The sequence below is a fragment of the Saccopteryx leptura genome, chromosome 8 (genome assembly GCF_036850995.1).
Source record: "Saccopteryx leptura isolate mSacLep1 chromosome 8, mSacLep1_pri_phased_curated, whole genome shotgun sequence".
Lineage (NCBI taxonomy): Eukaryota > Metazoa > Chordata > Mammalia > Chiroptera > Emballonuridae > Saccopteryx > Saccopteryx leptura.
Window position 1 is genome coordinate 28,814,058 of NC_089510.1, and position 22,650 is coordinate 28,836,707.

General features: G+C 39.3%; 1 protein-coding gene across 2 annotated transcripts in view; it reads right to left on the reverse strand.

The window, feature by feature from the left end:
* Window positions 1-7,687: 7,687 nt before the first annotated feature.
* Window positions 7,688-22,650, reverse strand: part of TBC1D23 (TBC1 domain family member 23) — a 56,130-nt gene continuing 41,167 nt past the window's right edge. The window contains exons 14-19 of one of the 2 annotated variants that reach the window (XM_066347796.1): window positions 21,954-22,093; window positions 19,867-19,911; window positions 15,626-15,714; window positions 12,293-12,428; window positions 10,114-10,308; window positions 7,688-9,311 (exon numbers count right to left, since the gene is read on the reverse strand). In XM_066347796.1, the coding sequence (XP_066203893.1) occupies window positions 9,230-9,311; window positions 10,114-10,308; window positions 12,293-12,428; window positions 15,626-15,714; window positions 19,867-19,911; window positions 21,954-22,093 (687 nt within the window). In that variant the 3' untranslated portion in view covers window positions 7,688-9,229. The remainder of the gene's footprint in view (window positions 9,312-10,113; window positions 10,309-12,292; window positions 12,429-15,625; window positions 15,715-19,866; window positions 19,912-21,953; window positions 22,094-22,650) is intronic. The other variant, XM_066347797.1, reaches the window with a different exon arrangement.

Sequence of the window (22,650 nt, forward strand, 5' to 3'; positions counted from 1 at the left end):
CAAAATCTATTTGGTACTATTGTTTTAGAAAATTTCCGTTTCCACCTACTAGTCAGGACTGCTTCTTGACTTTTGTGTTTTGTTTGTGCTTTGGTCAAGTTTGGAGATCAAAAATTATAAAACAAAAATGATTGTTCTCAGTGCTCTGAAATAGATTATATTGAATTGAATTATATTCGTTTTTAAAAGAAGACTAAAAACATTTTAGGACAAGAGAGACATTTAAATGTGAACTGGATAGTTGATGCTTTAATGAATTTGTGGTAAAGGTATTGTAAATATGCCGGACAACGTGTTTACTCTGAGGCGATACAGGAAATATCTAGGAGTGAAGTATATCCATGTCTGACTTGAGAATGGTCAGCAAAAAGAAAATAAGTGCTTCTGTAGAGATACAGCAAATATGGCAAAATATTAATTACTAATATGGTTCTATTTTAAGATTTGTACTTTAAAATTTTATACATACATAGAAATTACGGGGAGTTTGCAGCTTTAACAGACTACCAGCACCAGGCTCTGCAGCGGGAAGATCTTGAGTCATTCTTTAGGGCCATCAAGCCCAAGAACCTGTGGGTGCCCTGTGTATCACATGCCGAGTGGCTGCTGACCGGCAGAAGGGTCACTTCTAAAGAAGGCAAAGGTAATACAAAGGAAAACCATATTTTTGAGCTTTTCTTAAGAACTTTGCAGGCAGAATAAAAAAACCAAAACTAGTTACTGGGTTCCAGTTCTGCCTCGGCAACTAATTTGTTAATGCCTAGGGCAGATCACCTCATTCTTGGGACCTTGTCATCACTGGAGCGTAGAGGGAGTGAGGGGCAAGAAAAGGAGAGGCTGCAGGACTGAGTTTATACAGTCTTCCACGCCACCCCACTGCCTGCCCTTCCGTCGTGGCAGCTCTGCCTTTCTGTTTCCACGGCCCCTTTCATCTGACATTTTAAAAGTGGACAAAGAACAGAACTGCCAAACTAAATGGATCTCTGAAGCCTAGTCAATGATACTGCCAGCCATGTCTTACAGCTTTAATCACCATTTGCAGGCTGGTACTGGTCAGATTTCTATGTTTACTCCAGAAGAGCTAGCTATTCCAGCATCTCCAGTTGCCTGCAAGACATCTTTCTCTATGTCTTGACATCATTTCAAACTCAAACACTGAAAACATTTATCATCTCTGAAACAGCTTCTCCTCCCAGCTTTCCTTCTACTCGTAGGCACCGTCATTTATGCTGTTTTCCAATTCCCCCTGCTCCCCATCCTATACCCCCAAATCTAAGTCAGTCACTTCTATGTCTTTCAAGTCGTTTAGCCCCTCCTTTGGTTAGGAAGAAGGGGCCTTTTCCTCTTCTGAAGTAGCCCTTGCTTGCTGCTTCCGTGTCCATTGCCACAGTCACCATCCATGGCTAGCCCTCCCTCCTTTGAGGCAACTCATAACTGGTCTCCTTCACATTAGCATTTTATCCTGCAATCTCTCCTCAGTATTAGGGAAGTTAGTCTGGGGGAACAGGAGTTCAATTTGTTTTGGGGTGAGAGGTAGATATGCAAATAACACTCAAAGATGAAGGGCTGAAAATCCGAATTGGAATCATGGGCACTAGAATGAGAGCAGGAACAGAGTGGAGGCGACCCTAGGGGAGTGTATGATACTACAGAACACAAAGACTGAAACTTGGAAATCATCGTGTGTGTCTATGTATGTGTATCATGCACACTCAGGTATAATTATTTCTAAGTCTTTAGTGCTATTGTCTACAAATCAGAAGATCTGAGTTCAAAACTTGGCTCCATCAGTGAAAGGTCATGTGATTTTGGATCAGTTATCTAATGTAGGAGTAGCAAATTAATATTCCTACATGGTCTAGAACGGTATCTGTGAAGTGAGGTTGGTGACTTGAAGAGACAAAAATGAGAAGTGAGGCCCTGGCTGGCTGGTTGGCTTAGTGGTAGAGCATCAGCCTGGCATGTGGAAGTCCCGGGTTCAATTCCCAACCAGGGCACACAGGAGAAATGCCCATTTGTTTCTCTACCCTTCCCCTCTCTCTCTCTCTCTCTCTCTCTCTCTCTTCCCCTCCCACAGCCAAGGCTCCATTGGAGCAAAGTTGGCCCTGGGTGCTGAGGATGGCTCCATGGCCTCTGCCTCAGGTGCTGGAATGGCTCCGGTTGCAATGGAGCAAGGGCCCAGATGGGCAGAGCATCACGCCCTACCCCTAGTGGGCATGCCAGGTGGATCCCGGTCAGGCGCATGTGGGAGTCTCTCTGCCTCCCTGCTTCTCACTTCAGAAAAAACTACCAAAAAAAAAAGGGAAGTGAACTGAAAAAGACCACTAGCCCTAGCCTACCGTCTCCAGGCCAGCGTGCAACAAAGAGGTCAGGCATAGTGTAGCAGTTTTGAGCATGAACTCTGGAATAAGATTGTCTGGTTTTAAATAGTATCTCTACCACTTATTTGCTCTGTGATCTTAGAAGTCACTTATCCTTGTGCCTTTATTTCTCCAGAATATGGAGATAATAGCACGCAAAGCATAAGATTGTTGTGAGGATATCACAATTATTGGGTCTTGGAGGCTACTTGGCACAGAATAACAACTCCTTAAGTGTTATCCACTAGAAGCCAAACTTATCCAAATATACAAAAATCTCCAGATTTTTAAACGCTGCCACTTTAAATATCAGAAATTGTGTGGGCCACATAAAATGTTATATCCAGCCTTAAGCAGCTAGTTTGCAATCCCAGCTATTGTTTTCATTCATTTGTTCCAGCAAATAAAGGATGACTACCACTACAAGTCAGGCATTGATGTGAGCACTGGGGAGAGTGGCAGATACCTCAGTCATGGAAATTAGTTTAATCTAAATGTCTTTACTTTGCCTCTCCACACATTAGTTGAAAGGAAATGTGAAAATTCTGAGAACACAATCATTAATGTTGCATTTTGAAAACAATTTACTGAATTAACTTAGGAACTAATATTTTCATTTCCTGACCTCTTTGATGTAGTTCTACGAGTTTTAACACAGTATGGGTTTGTGTAACCACCAGTCAGGATACAGAACAGTTTCAGCACCCTACAAATTCCCTGGTTCTGCTCCTTGGTATTCAAACCCTCCCCTCCCCTCTGGCATCTACTGATCAGTTCTGTCATTTTTCCTTTTCCATAATGTAACATAAATGTAACCATGAAGTATGGATGCCACTTCTTTCATGTGGTGTTCTGCTTTTGAGATTCATCCACAGTGTTTTATCTATCAATAGTCATCCCTTTCAAAATATAAAATTAAATAAAGGAGAAAAACCATGCAACAATCTTAATAGATGCAAGGAAAAAAAGAGGTGGTTTTCTTTGTTGTTGTTTTGTTTTTGATGAAAGGACAAAGAAGGGGACAGACAGACAGGAAGGGAGAGAGATGAGAAGCATCAATTCTTTGTTGTGGCATCTTCGTTATTTGTTCCTTGTTTTCTCATTTGTGCCTTGATGGTGGGGGGGCTACAGCACAGCCAGTGACCTGTTGCTCAAGCCAGAGACCTTTGGGCACAAGCTGGTGAGCCCGTACTCAGGCCAGCAACCTCGGTGTTTCGAACCTGGGTCTTCTGTGTCCCAGGCCAATGCTCTATCCATTGTGCCACCACCTGGTCAGGCAAGAAAAAAAAGTTTGACAAAATCCAAGACCCTTCATGATAAAGACATTATTATGGGCAATGTTTGTCCCTATAAATTTCATATGTTGAAGCCATAACCACCAGTGTGGAGGTAATCTCCTTATGGGGCTTTTAGAAGGCACGTGAAGTCACAAGGATCCGTTCCTCACAATGGGATTAGTGCTGGAGAGCAAGAGGGTGGCGGGGGGGTGGGGGGGGGGGGGAGGTTAGGATAGCCATTCTTGCCACATCTACTCAACACTGTACTTTAGAAAGAAAGCTTTAGCCAGAGTTATTATGTAAGTAAAATAAATAAAAGGCATCTAGATTAGAAAGTAATAAAACTATCTCTGTTCGTAGATTAAGATCCTGAATGTAAAAATCCTAATGAAGCCAAAAAAACTTTAAAAATTCAGCAAAAATCAATTATATTGCTCTACACTAATGAACAATCTGAAAATGAAATTAAGAAGACAATTTATAGAAAGCATTAAAAAGAATAAAACACTTAGGAATGCATTTAATAAAAGAAGTACAAGACTTGTACACTGCAAAACATCATCAAAAGACATTCAAGACCTAAACCAATTAAAAGACACCCTATGTTCATAAACTGGAAGGCAGTATTGAGATGACAATACAGCCCAAACTGATTTACAGATTCAATACAATCCCTATCAAAATTCTAGCTCCCTTTATTGTAGAAACTGATAAGCTAACCTAAAAACTCATGTGGAAATTCAAAGGACTAAGAATAACAAGAAATTCAGAAAAACTTGAAAAAGATAAAAATTGGAGGACTAACACTTAACAATTTCAAGTTCATACAGAACTACAGTAATCGAGACAGTGTGGTCCTGGCAGAAGAATAGATGGATAGACAGACCACTGGACTAGAAATCAGAGTATAGAAATAGCACTTCACAGTTATGGTCAATGATTTCCAACAAGAGTGCCCGACTTCAGTGTGGATAGACAGGTAATGCTGGGAGGACCTGATATCACACCCTAAAGAATGAAGTTGGACCTCTACCTCACAGCATATACAAACACTACGTCAAAACAAATCAGTGATCTAACTGAAAGAAAGCTATAAAACTCTTAGAACACACAGGAGTAAATCTTCATTTACCTTTAGTTAGGCAATTGATTACTTAGATATGACACCAAAAGCACCGAGTGATAAAAGAAAAAATAAGCTGAACATCACCAAAACTAAGAGAGAGAAAAGGGGGAGGGGAGGAGCAGGAAGCATCAACTCCCATATGTGCCTTGACCAGGCAAGTGCAGGGTTTCAAAAAAGCGACCTCAGTGTTCCAGGTAGACGCTTTATCCACTGCGCCACCACAGGTCAGGCTAAAACTAAAAACTTTTATGGTTCAGAGGACCCCATGAAGAAGTGGAAAAGACAAACCACAGAATGGGAGAGAATGTAAGCAAATCGCATGATCTGATGACAGTTGTATCCAGAATATGTCAAGAACACTTACAACTCAACAGTGAAAAGACAGCACAATTTAAATATGGGCAAGGAATCTGAATCAACAGTTCTCCAAAGATATTAATTAGGGCAATGCAAACAAAAACCTCAGATATCACTTCACATCCTAGGATAACTATAATTAAAAAGATGGACAGAAACAGTGTTGGTGAGGAAGTAAAGAAATTAGAACACTCATCCATGGTGAAAGGGGAAAGCTCCAGAAAACAGTTTGGAAATTAATCATAAATTTAAGTGTAGAATTAACATACAACAGAGTAATTACGCTCCAAGGAGGCTACCCAAAAGAAGACTGAAAACATGTCAGCATAAAAACTTTTACATGAATATTCAAAGCGACATTATCGTAATAACCAAAAGTGGGGTCAGCCCAAATATCCATCAACTGATGAATGCATAAATAAAATGTGAAGATCTATATGATGGAATACTATTCAGCCATAAAAGTGAAATTGTGGTACACGCTACAACACAAATGAAGCTTAAATGTATTGTATATTATGCTAAAAGAAACCAGACACAAAAGAACTTCTGTAATAAGGCCCTTTTATCATAAAATGTCCAGAATGTGCAAGTGCAAACAAACGGAAAGTAAATTAGTGGTTGCCAAGGGATGAAGGGGCACAGGAACGGGGGGTGACTGCTGGCGAGCACAGGACTTCTCTGTAGGATTATAAAATATTCCGGAATTTTTATACAGGGGTGATGGTTGTACAACACTGAATCGCAGACTTCTAAAAAGTTGCATGTTATGGTATGTGGATTGTATTTCAATAAAGATGTTATTGTTTAACTTTTGTATTGAACTTATTGAGGCAACACTGGTTAACAAAACCATCCAGGTTTCAAGTGTACAATTCAACAAAACATCATCATCTGCACACTGCAGGTGCGCCCACTGCCCAGAGCAGTCCCTTCTGTTCCCATGTTCCCCTTTGCCCACCTCCACTACTCCCACCCGTTTTCACGTGGCTCTCCACCTGCTGAGTCTGTGTCATATATATACACATACATATATATATGTATAGATGTATAGATATAAATTTTGCTTTATTTTTATTTTTTATTTATTCATTTTAGAGATGAGAGAGAGAGATGAGAGACAGAGAGAAAGAAGGGGGGGAGGAGCTGGAAGCATCAACTCCCATATGTGCCTTGACCAGGCAAGCCCAGGGTTTCGAACCGGCAACCTCAGCATTTCCAGGTCGACGCTTTATCCACTGCGCCACCACAGGTCAGGCAAATTTTGCTTTTTAAGGAAAGCTCAATGATTGTCTAACCACTATGCTATACACCTGAAATTAATACCAAATACTGAATATAAACTATAGTTGAAAAATAAAACAAAAACTACACCCTCACAAAAAAGAGATGTTAATGGTGAAGATGAGATGCTACTTTCATCACACACCCAACCTACGGCGTTAGGTTTCCCCCAAGTCAAACAGTCAACTAACAAACAACACTGGCCAATCTCTAGCTGGTTAGTATGTTAGAATATCATGCTAAGGAGTTCAAGATCCTGTGTGAAACATATCCATGGGAAAATGGTTAAGTATATCAATATAATTTATCATCCCTACTAAAAAACGTGTTTTATTAATGATGCACAAGTGGCATCAAATCTATTTATAGGATTGATTTTATACTTTATTTTTTGACAGAGGGAGAGTCAGAGAAAGGGACAGCAAGGGACAGATAGGAAGGGAGAGAGATGAGAAGAATCAATTCTTCGTTGTGGCACCTTAGTTGTTCATTGACTGCTTTCTCATATGTGCCTTGACTGGGGGGCTACAGCAGACTGAGTGACCCCTTGCTCAAGCTAGTGACCTTGGGCTTCAAGCCAGCGACCGTGGGGTCATGTCAATGATCCCACACTCAAGCCAGCAAACGCGCGCTCAAGCTGGTGAGCCCGCGCTCAAGCTGGGAACCTCAGGATTTCGAACCTGGGTCCTTCATGTCCCAGTCCGACGCTCTATCCACTGTGCTACCGCCCAGTCAGGCTCATTTTGTACTTTAATAAGCAACAGTAATTCCTAGGAAGTGGGTTAAGAAGAGGGGATACTATCCCTTTTCATTCACTCAATTTCTGTGAACCTTGGTTTTCTCAATTTGAAAATACAGAAAATAATGCCTACCTGATAATACTGCAGCCTGTTCAATCCTAACAGTCCATGAGAGGTGGAGGTGGACATCCCAGAGTGAATTCTAGTTCTGTGGTTAGCGAGCCAGTGAAGGGAGAGAGCTACATAAGTGCCTAACACAGTAAGTGAAATGGAACTGTGGAGTTATTACGGATAACAACCTAAAGTCAGAGAAATCAAGTTCAATTTATTACACGTGGAATTTAATGTCTTTAGTATTAAATTACCTCTTCCTCAGCCCTCTCTAGATGAACATAAATAGGAATCTAATACTTTCAAATCTGAAATCTGAACATTTAAATACCACTAAAAGGACAGGCATCAATTTTCTAATTTTTCGGCTTCCAGAGAGTTACAAATAGGGGCAGGAAAGAAAAAGAGAGACAATTGTCATTAAGAACAAAGTTTTGAGCAAACTGTAGTGGTTTATTTACAACTGTAATTTATAAACAGTAACACAAACCTCTTTACATTAATATTATGTAAAAATTCCCACTGCTGTAATGAGCAAAAAATTAGACTTCAGGACATTTCTAAAGGGGAGCCAAGAAAAAGAAAAATGCAATATAACAGTTGTGGGGAGAATTATAAATATCAATACTGCACCAGGTGCAATTTCATGCAAATGTCTTCAACCACTCAAGTAAACTTTTATTTAAATATTAGAATAAAATATCTCCACCTACGCTGCCTTTTATCCACTTGATTTCCATTAAGTAAAGTAAAATAGCTGTCTGCAAACAGAATACAATCTAAGTATTTCTCCTATCAACCCCTTAAGAGAGAATCCATTATATTTGAAGACGTGGCAGACTGTAAGGGTTTGCTACTTCCCAAGTGGACTTTACAAGTTACTCCATGTCCTCAAATATATTCTTGGATTTCTCTTACCTAATGAGTCTAACACGGACCTCAATAAATTAAACTGAGGAAGCCGTAAAATAAAGCAGGTCACTTTACAGCTTTGTAATATTAAGAGAATAAAAATAGTTTCAAACCACTGGAATTTTAGTAAGACAAGACAAAATCCAAAGAAGAGAGATTTCAGAAAGTGATGATAAAAACTATGGTTTATACAGCTTTCTGATTATTTGGCTTTCATTTAAGTGGATATTTGTGGTCACAGAGCATAATCTCATTGAGATTATGTATGTGCTCAATACCTGCCTTGAAATATCCTAAATCAAAAATTCCATTTGTAATAAAGACCAATGACATTTGTACAGATACCATACTGTACTCAAAATGTTAGCCGTAATCTTAACATGCCTACCTACTTACTATATTGCTTTTAACTGCTCCATAAAAACCATTCGGATACAGTTTAGAATCTCAAGCACTCTGTGTAATATTATTAGCTAAAGGTACAAAGATGTTTGGAAACTGATTTTTCAACATTTCACTGGCTGGACTCAATTTCTGAGTTGGCTGGAATCTTTATTTCAATAAAAAGATTTGACTGTTTTTAAGAACAGTAACAGCAAGCTAATTAACCTATAATATTTTTTAGTTTCTGATATTGCTCAACGGGTAAAACAAAATGTAGCAATTAAAGTGGTCTCTTCAACTAGTTCTAGCTCAAATTTTCCATGAAGACGTTGCAAATGTATGTGTATCGTTTTTAAACCCGGAAGTAATGCATATTCCCTTAAAACAGCTCTTCAAAACAGAACTGCATACTGCTCCCTTAGTTCATAAGGGCACAAGTTCAGTTACTTCAAAGTCATTTAATAACTTTTATAATTAATCATTTTACAAAACCAAAAATGCAAAAAAACATTTTAAAGAAATTTTAACTGTCCGGAGGTTGATTATAATAATTTACACTTTCAGACCTGCTATTCAAGCACTCCCAGGAGCAAAGAAAAGGTCTCCAGTTAGTATTCAGACATGTCCACGTTTTTTCTTTTGGTTGCCTTAATTTTTTTGAAATAATTTTCTTTTATATTAACTTTCCAAAGCATCTAAAACTTTCATGATCTGTTGTTTTATGGCTCTGGTAGCATCTCCTGCATTTGGAATCAAATACCTACGAGGAGAAAAAATAAATAGATTAATACAGTGCTTTCCCTTCAGGATCCAGTGTGTATGTCACTTCCAGTGGGAAGCTTTCCATGACCTATAAAGCCAGCAGAAAGGCCCTCCTGTGTACTCCCCCAACATATGCTCAAAGCACATTTAGAAAGAAAGAAAACTGAAATGTAAAAGCAAGGTGATTGTTTATATAGCATAGAGCAAGATGGAATGAACTTCAGATTAGGAGTCAGAAGGGCTATATTTCCTTCTATCACAAGGTAGGTGTGAAGATCTAGAAGTCATTCAACTCCTCTTCACATTCTTTGTAAGATTAAATATGGTTCAGTTTTGAGATCAGTGTGGTAGATGGCCCTTGGGCCAGTCCAGGAACTGTTTGTCACTGCTCCACAATGAGACAAAGAGGAGCTAATACCAGATAATAAATTAACTACACCATTCAGCACACTGCTTAGTTCACTTTTCCAAAAAAGAATTTCATAAAAGAAATTAAAAACATTGCCTTACATTCTGAGACAAGCTTCTTATTTGACTGCAAACTAGGATTTAGTACAGCACTGGTGTAGAGTCTTCTTACAGACCCATCTGTCAAAAAGTTTATTTAATCAGTATGGCATTTATGTGCTATGGCTAAACCAGAGATGACTAAGGATTTTGAAGAAAGAGATAGCAAAGACTATTAATAAAAGTTGTTCAAGTATCCTAGTCCACCACTTATTCCCCAAAACAGAAACAAAACATATTTAGTAATGAACTAATTCAATAATTCAGATAATATCATCCCAAAAAAATCTTACCTTTCAATTGCCAAGATTTCTATTCCTGAAGGACTGCTATTTCCATACTTGAAGGTAATTAGCTCAGGATGTTTCTTTTTGGATGTAATCTTAACCACGGAATTCAGTGCTTGTCGAGACTGTATATAAGCCAATCCTTTCCGTGAAATAATCTCCCTTAAACAGTACATATGTGTTGCAGTAACCAACAGATGACTTGAGAGGGAAAAGAAAGCATTAAAAAACAAAAAGAACATTTTTAAAATGTCATTTAAAATTGCTGTTACTCCAACAGCCCCAATTATAAAAAATGTTCAACTCCAAATGAAATTTGAATTAAAAATACAAAAGGTTCATTATAAACAAGTAAGCTACCTAATAAAAGCTTTTAATTTTCCCTTAGTTGTATGCAAAATTAATGTTTTAACAGATAATCCTGTAACTGTTTAAGAGCAAAGGTATAACATTTTACAAAAAGTACAACACAATTAAAATAATAGATTTAAAATAACAGATTTTTAGAATCTATTCTATATGATATATGAAATATACTACCTTTCAGACTTTAACGGTACTATGTTTATAAAGTATTCTCATTCAGCAAAGCATAGCACATATCTAATAACAAAGACCACTAAGCAAGAGTTGGTTGCTTACATATTTAATAATATTCTATAACTGGATCCTGAAGACAAAATGGGCACAGAATTATTAACCCCCGCCCCCTGCCACACACACACACACACACCTTGTGTCTCAGCTAACTTATAGGATAGGGGTAATACACACTTTTAGGTAATACAATAAGACAAATATCAAACATGTCCAGAATGTGGGATATTTGGCAGAACAGACCCAGACTCAAAGGATTCATTCATTAGGAGGAAAAGAGGGGAGCAGGGGTGTGGGGTGCAGTACTCTGTACTCTGGGTGAGACCAAACAGCCGTAACAGCCAATATGCTGTGTGAACCCTGACTGGATCCTGGATCAAGAAACACAAACACTGTAAAAGATACTTTGGGGGCACTCTAAAAAATTTGAGTATAGTCTAAACGTTGAATCATATTCATTTATAAGATCTTTACAGATGTGATAATGCTGCTGGAATTGTGAGATTTTTCTGGGGAGACTTTTGCTGAAGTGTTTAGGGATAAAGTGTCATATCTATAAGCTGCTTCTGAATGGCTTGACAAAAGGGAAGTTCATACTTCTCTGTGTATGTATATATACACATAAATAAAGAGATAGTGTGAAAGAAGTTAAAAGTTGGTGAATCTCAGAGAGGCTTATAAAGCTGTTCAATGTACTGGTTTTCAAAATTTTTTTGCTTAAAAAATTTGGTTTTTTTTTAAGAAGAGGGGAGCTAGAGAGACAGACTCCTGCATGCGCCCAACCAGGATCCAACTGGCAACCACCACCACCACCCCCTGGGGCTGATGCTGGAATCAACCTAACTATCCTCAGTGCCTGAGGCTGCAGCTTGGACCAACCAAGCCCCTGGCTGTGAGAGAGGAAGAGAAAGAGAAGGGGGAGATGGAGGGAGAAAGGAGCAGATAGCCACTTCTCTTATGTGCCCTGACTGGGGATTGAACCTGAGACATCTGCACACCAGGCCCATGCTCTATCCACTGAGCCAACCAGCCAGGGCCTTGTTTAAATTTTTTTTTTTTTCTGAAGCTGGAAACGGGGAGAGACAGACTCCCGCATGCGCCTGACCGGGATCCACCCAGCACGCCCACCAGGGGGCGATGCTCTGCCCCTCCGGGGCGTCGCTCTGTTGCGACCAGAGCCACTCGAGTGCCTGGGGCAGAGGCCAAGGAGCCATCCCCAGCGCCCGGGCCATCTTTGCTCCAATGGAGCCTCGCTGCGGGAGGGGAAGAGAGAGACAGAGAGGAAGGAGAGGGGGAGGAGTGAAGAAGCAGATGGGCGCTTCTCCTATGTGCCCTGGCTGGGAATCGAACCCGGGACTTCTGCACACCAGGCTGACGCTCTACCACTAAGCCAACCGGCCAGGGCCTGTTTAAATTTTTTGAAATAAAAAATTACATAAATATTTCTAAAAATCAAGGCATATAATAAAATATTGACAGAGGGAAATTATATCTTATTGTACTTGGATAGATAAAATTTCTTCTGTAGTTCAGTTTCATATTAACTTCCCTACATTCAATTTTACTCTGAAGACATTTAAAAAAGTACCTGGGAAACATGTGTCCACTTTCTTTCACTTCTTTACAAGGAAAATGATGCTTGATGTCTGGCTTGTTTATCCAAGTCTGAATGTTTACAACCTCTTTTCTATCATCATCGGACATGGAAGAACTGTCAATTTCATCTATAAAGAATTTAAAGTGTTAAAAGTGTGCATTACCAACTTTAAAAATGACACATTTCTTAACCACCTAAAAAACAATTTCAGTAGTATTTACATATGGGCTGAAAAAGAATCCAATCAATTCTAATTCTACTGCTGTATTTTCTATGCCACAGACACTAATAAAGAAATATTGTTACCAAAAAAAAATCACTATATATTGTAAGAAAGAGTTAGGTGAAAATACTGAGAATACACTTTTAAAAGATTAAACTATCTGAAAACTTTAAACTTTTTGATTTAGATAATATAACTATTAACCAAGACTAGTCTGTACAGAGATGGCTGAATTATCCAACAATAAGCACCTATCTCTAGGGCAAATGTGGCAGAGGTCTTTTTCTAGTTTCTGGTTTTCTTTCTTTCTTTTTTTTTTTTTTACAGAGACAGAGAGAGAGTCAGAGAGAGGGATAGACAGGGACAGACAGATGAGAAGCATCAATCATTAGTTTTTTGTTGCGTGTTGCAACACCTTAGTTGTTCATTGATTGCTTTCTCATATGTGCCTTGACCGCGGGCCTTTAGCAGTCCAAGTAACCCCCTGCTCCAGCCAGTGACCTTGGGCTCAAGCCGGTGAGCTTTTGCTCAAACCAGATGAGCCTGCGCTCAAGCTGGCAACCTCGGGGTCTCGAACCTGGGTCCTCCGCGTCCCAGTTCGACGCTCCATCCACTGCGCCAGCGCCTGGTCAGGCTAGTTTCTGGTTTTAAGGGAAAAAAAAACAAACCCGAAATCCATCCTAGGATATATAAGTAAAAACCTACCTTTTTTCATAGAGAAATAGAAAACATTTTAATTACTTTGTTCTCATTTAAGAAAGGGAAATTAGTTCCTAGGATTAATAGTCGTAAATGCTCTTCTCTTAAATCTCACCTATCTGTACACTGCTGGCTTGAGTAACAAAGTGAAGCCCTCCTGTATCTCTCCCCAGTCCCACTTCTCTCCCTTTCCCAACTAAGAAATAGTGCCTCTCTGAATTTGGGGTTATCAGTTCTATACTTTAACTATATTCATCTATACTTAAAAGTCTTTACATTCACTAGATATGAATATCCCTAAATAATATATAGTGTTTTGTATTTAAGTAAAATTTATATACCGTATTTTTTGCTCCATAAGACACACATTTCCCTCCCCTCCAAAAGTGTAGGATGCCCATGCGTCTTATGGAACGAACAATATGGTATTTTATTAAATATTTTAAAACACCATTTGGTTCCGAATATTGTTTTTTACTTTCCTCCTTAAAACCCTAGGTGCGTTTATGGTCAGGTGTGTCTTATGGAGCGAAAAATAAGGTAAATAGTAGACTGTTCAATTGTATTCTTCTGTAACAGCTACCACTTCCAACATTATAAAATTTATCCATGCTGATACTTAGCTCTAGTTTTCTCATTTTTTTTTTTCCTTTTTCCCCCTCTTTTCCGAGAAAGAGGAGGGTCGATGGAGAGATAGACTTCCACATGTGCCAGGACCAGGATCTACCCAGCAACCCTATCTGAGGCCATGTTCGCAACCGAGCTGTTTTTAGCACCTGCGGGGAGGCTCCACGGAGCCACCCTCAGCCCCACAGAGGCAGATGCGTCCCAACCATTGAGCGAAGGCTGCAGGAGTGGGAGGGGAAGAGTGGGGGAGCAGGTGGTCGCTCCTCCTGTGTGCACTGAGCCAAAGGGCGAAGGCCAGTTTCTCACTTTCATTACCGAGCTTTTTCCACAGTATAAATTTATGTGTATGATTTATGGAAACATACCATAATTTATTCATCCATCTGCCTCTCCCCTTTGTTAATGAAAGTTGAGCTATTCAGGGAGAGATATATAACAGGAAGATGTCAACCGAGAGAGTGAGAAAAAAGGAGCAAAAGAAACAATTAGAAATAGGAGATAGAAGATTACATATACCTCAATGCAAGTTTTCTCGAAGGTGATTATGTAATATGGATTAAAATGTCAAATGTAATTCCCTATAACCTAGCAATTTACTGCTAAGGATTTACTCTTTTGATGTACTTGCAAAAGTTCATTTACATATATGTCTGAAAATATCTGTTGCCATCTGAAACAGAAAAAAACTGAAAAACTACCAATGCCAATGGGGAAAGACTGATTAAATAAATTATGGTATGTTTATATGATAGAAAAATAATTGAGGAAGTAGATGGAGTGCGATGGAAAATGTGCAGCATGTATACAGTACCAGGTGGAAAAAGCAAGGTGAGCAATTTGAGTATATTTTTCATATTTTGTACATTTATATACGGTTTTATTTTTTCTAACTCAATAAACATATTAATTTTAATTATGATTATTTAACCAGGATAGTCTGGACAATGGGATTATGAATCAAAATAATAAATTATTTTTAAAAATATAAAGACAACCAAGCACACTGAGGATGACAAATTTCCCTGATACAGTATCTCCACCTTGTGGCCCTTTAAGATATTGCCTCTAGTTTCAAAAGGCTTGAGATGTCCGTCTCAGCTCTGGCACTCCCTGAACTTGAGTCCCAGAACTCTCCCCCTCCTAGTGGCGGGTCAAGGCAAACTCAATCCCAGCCCATGGATTTAAATTCTGTAAGTACACTGACGATTCCCAGATCATCACTAGCTTAGACTTGTCTCCTCTGCTAAAAGCTTGAATTTCTAATAGGCAAATTTAAGATGTTTAAAACCAAATTCTTTTTTTTTTCCAGAGAAAGAGAGTCAGCGAGAGGGATAGACAGGGACAGACAGACAGGAACGGAGAGATGAGAAGCATCAATCATTAGTTTTTCGTTGCGATACCTTAGTTGTTCATTGATTGCTTTCTCATACGTGCCTTGACCGTGGGCCTTCAGCAGACCAAGTAACCCCTTGCTCGAGCCAGCGACCTTGGGTCCAAGCTGGTGAGCTTTTGCTCAAACCAGATGAGCTCGCGCTCAAGCTGGCGACCTCGGGGTCTAGAACCTGGGTCCTCGGCATCCCAGTGTGACACTCTCTATCCACTGTGCCACCGCCTGGTCAGGCTAAAACCAAATTCTTCATAGAAAACACAGTCTTCAATCTCCTACATAGAATCTCACTGTCCTTTTTGGAAAGCAGCTGTGTGCCAGGCCCAGAACACTCTCTGTAGGCACTCCTGGGCCTGAGGGAGGGTCTGGGAACAGCGCGTTACTCCACCTGTGTCGTACTCTTCTTCGTCCCCAATGCTGAACACAGGCTTCACACCACGGTAAGGCTTGCCCACTCTGTCGCTGCTGCTCACGTGCCTAGAGTCAAAGAATTTGAGGGGGAAATCATCACTTAGGAAATGATCAGATTTATACCAAGTACTTTTGTATGCAAACAAATGTCCTCCCACGTACAACCCAGTTTTACAAATAGCTATGTTAAGAAAATTGAAACAATATAAGGAAATATGTTAGCAAAATGGTGTAAGAACTGGTGGCTGAATGCTTTCGAATCTGTAAAAATTAAATTTGGAACAATTTTAATATTCACATTAAAACCAATGCTTAGGCCCTGGCCGGTTGGCTCAGTGGTAGAGCGTCGGCCTGGCGTGCAGAAGTCCCGGGTTCGATTCCCGGCCAGGGCACACAGGAGAAGCACCCATCTACTTCTCCACCCCTCCCCCTCTCCTTCCTCTCTGTCTCTCTCTTCCCCTCCCACAGCGAGGCTCCATTGGAGCAAAGATGGCCCAGGCGCTGGGGATGGCTCCTTGGCCTCTGCCCCAGGCGCTAGAGTGGCTCTGGTCACGACAGAGCGACACCCCGGTGGGGCAGAGCATCGCCCCCTGGTGGGCAGAGCATCGCCCCTGGTGGGCGTGCCGGGTGGATCCCAGTCGGGCGCATGCGGGAGTCTGTCTGACTGTCTCTCCCCGTTTCCAGCTTCAGAAAAATACAAAAAAAAAAAAACAAAAAAAACCCCAATGCTTAGCTCTGTGTAACCTTAGAAAAGTTACTAAACCTCCCTGTGCTTCCGTTTTATTATCAGTAAAATGATAATATCTACCCTTTGTGGTTATTAAGAATTAAATCAGTTAAAACTCTGTAAAGCTATTAGGACAATGCCTAGCACAGAGCAAGTGCTACATACAAGTCTGTCAGAAAACACAGATTATGGAGCCAAACATTCACATTTTAGGAGTACTTAAGGTTTTCATATGCTTCAAGTATCTTCAAGTTTTTCCTCCCATTTCTTATTATTGTTACTTTTGTTTTAATAGAAACTAAGATTCTAATTATACAAATGTAAGTAACTTCTGAAAATGAATCTGCCTTTCTTCTTGATCAAGTGAAAGAAGCATAAACAACAAAAGTTGACCGTTCTACAGAAGTAGGACCTCTCTTTCCAATCTAAAAATTTTATCTCATTACTTTGCAGGTAATCACGAATGAACCAAGAAGTAAAATTAAAGTATTTCAACAAAATACTACGTGTTTCTGGGGAATAAGCATTGTATTATTTGTAGAATAAGGTATGAAGAAAAACCATGGGGTTTCTTTTCCTTGGCATGCATCAAGAGAGTCTAAAGTGGGGGAAAAAAATCAAGTTACATGTCTTTATACTTCATCTTGGAATTCAATTTTCCCCAAAGGTGGAGATCAAATATGTATTTTAAATAATTTCCTAATACATTTCAATAAAATTCTTATCACAACCTAATTTTGTTGAAAGAAGCTTTAATCTTTACTTCTTCCAAAATAATATTCCTTAACAGAAAATCAATGAGTCGAGTGTATAACCAGACACTCTTTGGGAAAAAGTTATTCAATACATTGCTAAAATTTTAAGTTAAAATCATAAACTTTGATTTTATATTGAAATATATCTAATATAAAGGTTTTTTTTGTTTCGTTTTGTTTTTTTGTATTTTTCTGAAGCTGGAAACGGGGAGAGACAGTCAGACAGACTCCCGCATGCGCCTGACCGGGATCCACCCAGCACGCCCACCAGGGGCGATGCTCTGCCCACCAGGGGGCGATGCTCTGCCCCTCCGGGGCATCGCTCTGTCGCGACCAGAGCCACTCTAGCGCCTGGGGCAGAGGCCAAGGAGCCATCCCCAGCGCCCGGGCCATCCTTGCTCCAATGGAGCCTCAGCTGTGGGAGGGGAAGAGAGAGACAGAGAGGAAGGAGGGGGTGGGGGTGGAGAAGCAAATGGGCGCCTCCCCTATGTGCCCTGGCCAGGAATCGAACCGGGGTCCCCCGCACGCCAGGCTGACGCTCTACCGCTGAGCCAACCGGCCAGGGCCAATATAAAGTTATTTTATAAATTATCAAACTATGCTCAGAAAAAATTAAAAACCTGTGAAACTCAGATTCAGTTTTCTTATAAAAGGCAGACAATAATAAATATAGCTTTATTTAAAAATATTTTAGTGCCATCTAGATGATAAATTAAGTGATTTATATTGCTTCTCTCCTGATATTAAAGCATAAACTGCTTGCTATACCACAGAAATAATGTTTGTAGTAAATGCTTGAACCAGAAACCAAGCGTAAAGAAAAAAATTGGAAAAAAAAATTCATTATCGATCTAGATTTATATAATACAATGTTTTTATAAACAAGATTGCTAAAGATTACTAAAATGGTTCTTAAAGGACTGACTAAAAAGTAACGGAATTCAATGAATGGACTTTTTAAAAATTAAAAACTTGGGAGAAAATTTGGGAATTAAAATTAAACTAATTCAATGGTTGTATAAGAGAAAATAGAAAGATGATTCACAAACATTATAATTTTACAAAATGCAATTTCTGCCCTGGCTGGATAGTTTGGTTGGTTGAAGCACCATCCCGGTATGTAAAGGTTGTGGGTTCAATCCCTGGTCGGGGCACATACAGGAACAGATCGATGTTTCTATCTCTTTCTCTCCCTTCTTCTCTCTCTAAAATCAATAAATATTTTAAAAAAATTATGCAATTTCTTTTAAAATATCCTTAGATAAAATTAAAAAGAAGCCCTGTAATTGATTTGTATAAGAATAGTCACAACAAAAAAACTTATCAGTAAATTGAGAGAAACCATTGTTTTTAGAAATGCTACTTCTAGTCACTAGAAATACTGAAATGACTTGAGAAAAAGTCAAGCCCATTAGTTCAAAGGTTAACTTATATTCAAAGATTTTCTTTTAAATGTTCAAAGGTATTGCTATAATTGATATTCTAATTTAAACTGCAGAAAAATGGTTAGAGTGTAAAAACTGTAGAGCTGGCCCTGGCTGGTTGACTCAGTGGTAGCGTGTTGGCCGACGTGTGGAAGTCCTGGGTTCCATTCCTAGTCAGGGCACACAGAAGCGCCTGTCTGCTTCTCCACCCCTCCCCATCTTGCTTCTCTCGCACTCTCTCTCTCTTTCTCTTTCTCTGGCTCTATTAGAGTGAACTGGTCCTGGGCACTGAGGATGGCTCCATGGCCTCTGCCTCAGCCACTAAAAAATGGCTCCAGTTACAACAGAGCAAGGGCCCCAGATGGGCAGAGCATCGCCCCCTAGTGGGCGTGCCGGGTGGATCCTGGTGGGAGCGCATGCGGGAGTCTGTCTCTGCCTCCCCTCCTTTCACTAGAACAAACAAACAAACCAACCAACCACTGTAGTGCTATCTAGAATGCATATGTAGAAACATATAATAATTTAAAATATAATACAGAAGTATTAAATAAGTCAAGCTCTTTTGTTCATCCTAACTGAAGATACTTTCAAACTTATGGGAACTAATGACAAGCATCCCATCTCACTGTGGCCGAGAAGAGGTGGATTACACACTAACATGTCCATTAAGACTTAATTTCTTTCAATGAAAACCAAAGGTAAAACTCTAGAACTGTGGTTCTTTGGAACCAATTTATGTATTAACTCACCAACCTAAATAAATATATACATATATCTTATTAAGAAAAATCTAAAAATATTATAAAATGATATAATGTACATAAATTAGCCAAAATTTTGAACCATGAATTGTGTTTTTTCAGGTACTATAACTTTCTCTACTGTTAGGGCAGTACACAGAAGTAAATGATCTCCATAGCTAATACCCTGCCAACTCTGAGACTAGATATGTATTTTCTTTGTTTCACCTTCCTCTGTCTCAAAATAAAAGCTTCAGGTTTATGAGTTCTTGAGTTTGAATGTACTCGACTTTAACCTGAGGAACAGGAGAAACAAAGAAGCATGCAAGAAAATAATTTTTTTAATGACCAAAGCAAAAACAACAACAAAAAAAAAACATTAAGAGATCAGCATCACATGTACTCCTAAAAGCAGAATGGAAAAAGTTTAGCATTGGAAACAGCTACATAAAATTTTAGCCAAGACAGCGTGAGGCACAGAGCGTGAGGCACAGAGAGTGAGGCGCAGAGACAGCACGAAGCATGCGAAAGAAAAAGGGTGGTCCACAAAGCTGCTCTACTCATTGGCTTACCGCTCGGTACATGTTCTGTCTGGCCAAGGAAGATTGAAAGACATTCTATAGCAAATCGAGGCAGAGGACAGAACAAAATGATTATAAAACACGCAACAGCTTTAAAACAAAAATATTGTATAATCAGTTTTGCTAACTCAGAGTGAACATTATAAAGAAAATGTTTCGATCATCCAAAGAACAAAGAAAATGGAAAAAAATGCGTTTCATGTGACTCTTTAACAAAGACATGTCTTTTAAATTTAGTTATCATTAAAGAGATTAATGAAATTATATATACATAACACAGCATTATAGAGAACAGGACAGCAAATCCTGGAGGGAAGGGGGGAGGGCATGGGGGGGAGCATGGGGGGCCGAGGGGGAGTAAGGGGGTGGGGGGTGATATATTCAGTGGGACACTTGAATCTATGTAAACACAAATTAAAATCGGAAACAAAACAATTTAGTTATCATTAGTTCATTTAAAAATAAAATTAATGCATTTTAAAATAAAAATTTTAATGTTTATGTTACAAAGTGTAGCAAAAATAGTACTCCAATTCAGAATGCACTAATTAAAAGTAGGAAGGTTAGAGGCTTTTCAGAATAGATATATACTTTAACAAGCAAAAAAAAGTTTATGATAAAACACTTTAATATTATTTATCAGTTGACCATTTTAGACAAGATGTAATTTTTTGGATTAGTGAAAATAACCTACTCTCTTCTTTACTATTCACTAAGTAGGAAAAATATACTTTTGAATGTTCATGAACTATACTTTAAAAGTGATAAATAGTAAATTCCTAACATTCAGTTCTTGAAGTCAAATATTTCAACTTTCCTAGGATATTAAAAGTAAGACATGAGCGTGAAATTAAATACTATAACACATTTCCAAGATCACGCTTGCTTAGAAACAAATACTGCACTGAATTAGATTAGCTTTGACCTCTAGGAATAAGCAAGATCAGTTAGAGCAGCGGTTCTCAACCTGTGGGTCGCAACCGCGACAGGGGTCAAATGACCAAAACACAGGGGTCACCGAAAGCCGTCGGAAAATACATATTTATTATACAATACATTTTCCAACGGCTTTAGGCGACCCCTGTGTTTTGGTCATTTGACCCCCGCCGCGGTCGCGACTCACAGACTCACAGGTTGAGAACCGCTGAGTTAGAGTAATGTGTGAAAGAAAAATAAATACATCACTGCACTCACAGTTCCAGCAAGAGACAAATATAACAGATACTCTTAACCTTGCTTATTATTTGTTGGCTGTCCTTCATTTGGAAATCATGGGGAAATAAGGGCCCCTTATGTTCTGTGAACAAAATTCTATAAGGATCTGAACTCTCTTTTTTCTTTTTTTTTCTTTTAACAGAGACAGAGAGAGGGATAGACAGGAACAGACAGGAACGGAGAGATGAGAAGCATCAATCATTAGTTTTTCGTTGTGACATCTTAGTTGTTCATTGATTGCTTTCTCATATGTGCCTTGACCGCAGGCCTTCAGCAGACCGAGTAACCCCTTGCTCGAGCCAGCGACCTTGGGCTCAAGCTGGTGAGCTTTGCTCAAACCAGATGAGCCCGCACTCAAGCTGGCGACCTCAGGGTCTCAAACCTGGGTCCTCCACACCCCAGTCTGACGCTCTATCCACGGCGCCACCACCTGGTCAGGCAAGGATCTGAACTCTTAAACTTAAGAAAACAGATTTCTGCTTTATTTAGCATGACCAAATTTTCTAGGCTTTAAATTCCTGATGCAGAGGGAGAGGTTCCTGCTATGACATTACTGCACTTAGCAGATGATTCCCATCTATTTGCCAAGTGGGAAGCAGCACCACATGAAGTGTAAAACACAAAATAGTATTTGAGTATTTTTTTAATGAATGGCACCTATTTTGATCAGTGGGAGAAAAGAAAGCAGCCTGTAGACAAATTTTACATCTCACAAGTATAATAATAAAAACTGAAACCATTTAATAAAAATGTACTTTATGGCCATTTTTTAGAACACATTCAAGTCAACTAATATTTACTCTATGATACTTGTCTCTAGTTTTAGTTATTCATCATAAACTCATACCACACAAGCCACTCACCGGTCCACAGGAGTTGACGTATTTTCAATAAAACTGATAACTTTTTCCCTGACATTAACAGATTTTGTCTTCAAAGCAATAGTCATTTTATTTACTAGTGATTTCATTCCTCTATCATTTGAGCCATTAGAAGATTCACCCTGGGAAGGAAAAAAAGAAATTACTAAAGAATCCCTCTCCAGTCAATTGGCAGACATACCACAGCTAAAGGTTTTCTAGATGAAATGGACCGACGTGTCCTCTCTGTCCCCTAAATCCCTATGTTAACGTCCTAACTCCTGTGTATCTCAGAAAGTGACTATATGTGGAGGTAGGGCCTTTAACAAGGTAATTAAGTTTAAATGAGATCATAAGTGGGCCCCAATCCAATATGACTGGTGTCCCTACAGAAGAGGGAGGACACCAGGGATGCACCTGCAGAGAAAAAAGGCCACGTGCTGGCAGAGCAAGAAGGTGGCTTCTGCAAGCCAGAGAGAGGCCTAAGAAGAAATCACACCTGCCAACACTTTCATCCTGAACATCTAGCCTCCAGAATGTTGAGAAATATTTCTGCTGTTTAAGCCACACAATCAATTGTACTTTGACATGGCAGTCCTAGCAAACTGACACACTAGGTGAAACCATTATAGAAATCGAAGATGGAAATAAAAAATGAGGATACTGAATATATAAATGGTGGGGAGTGTGAAATTACCTT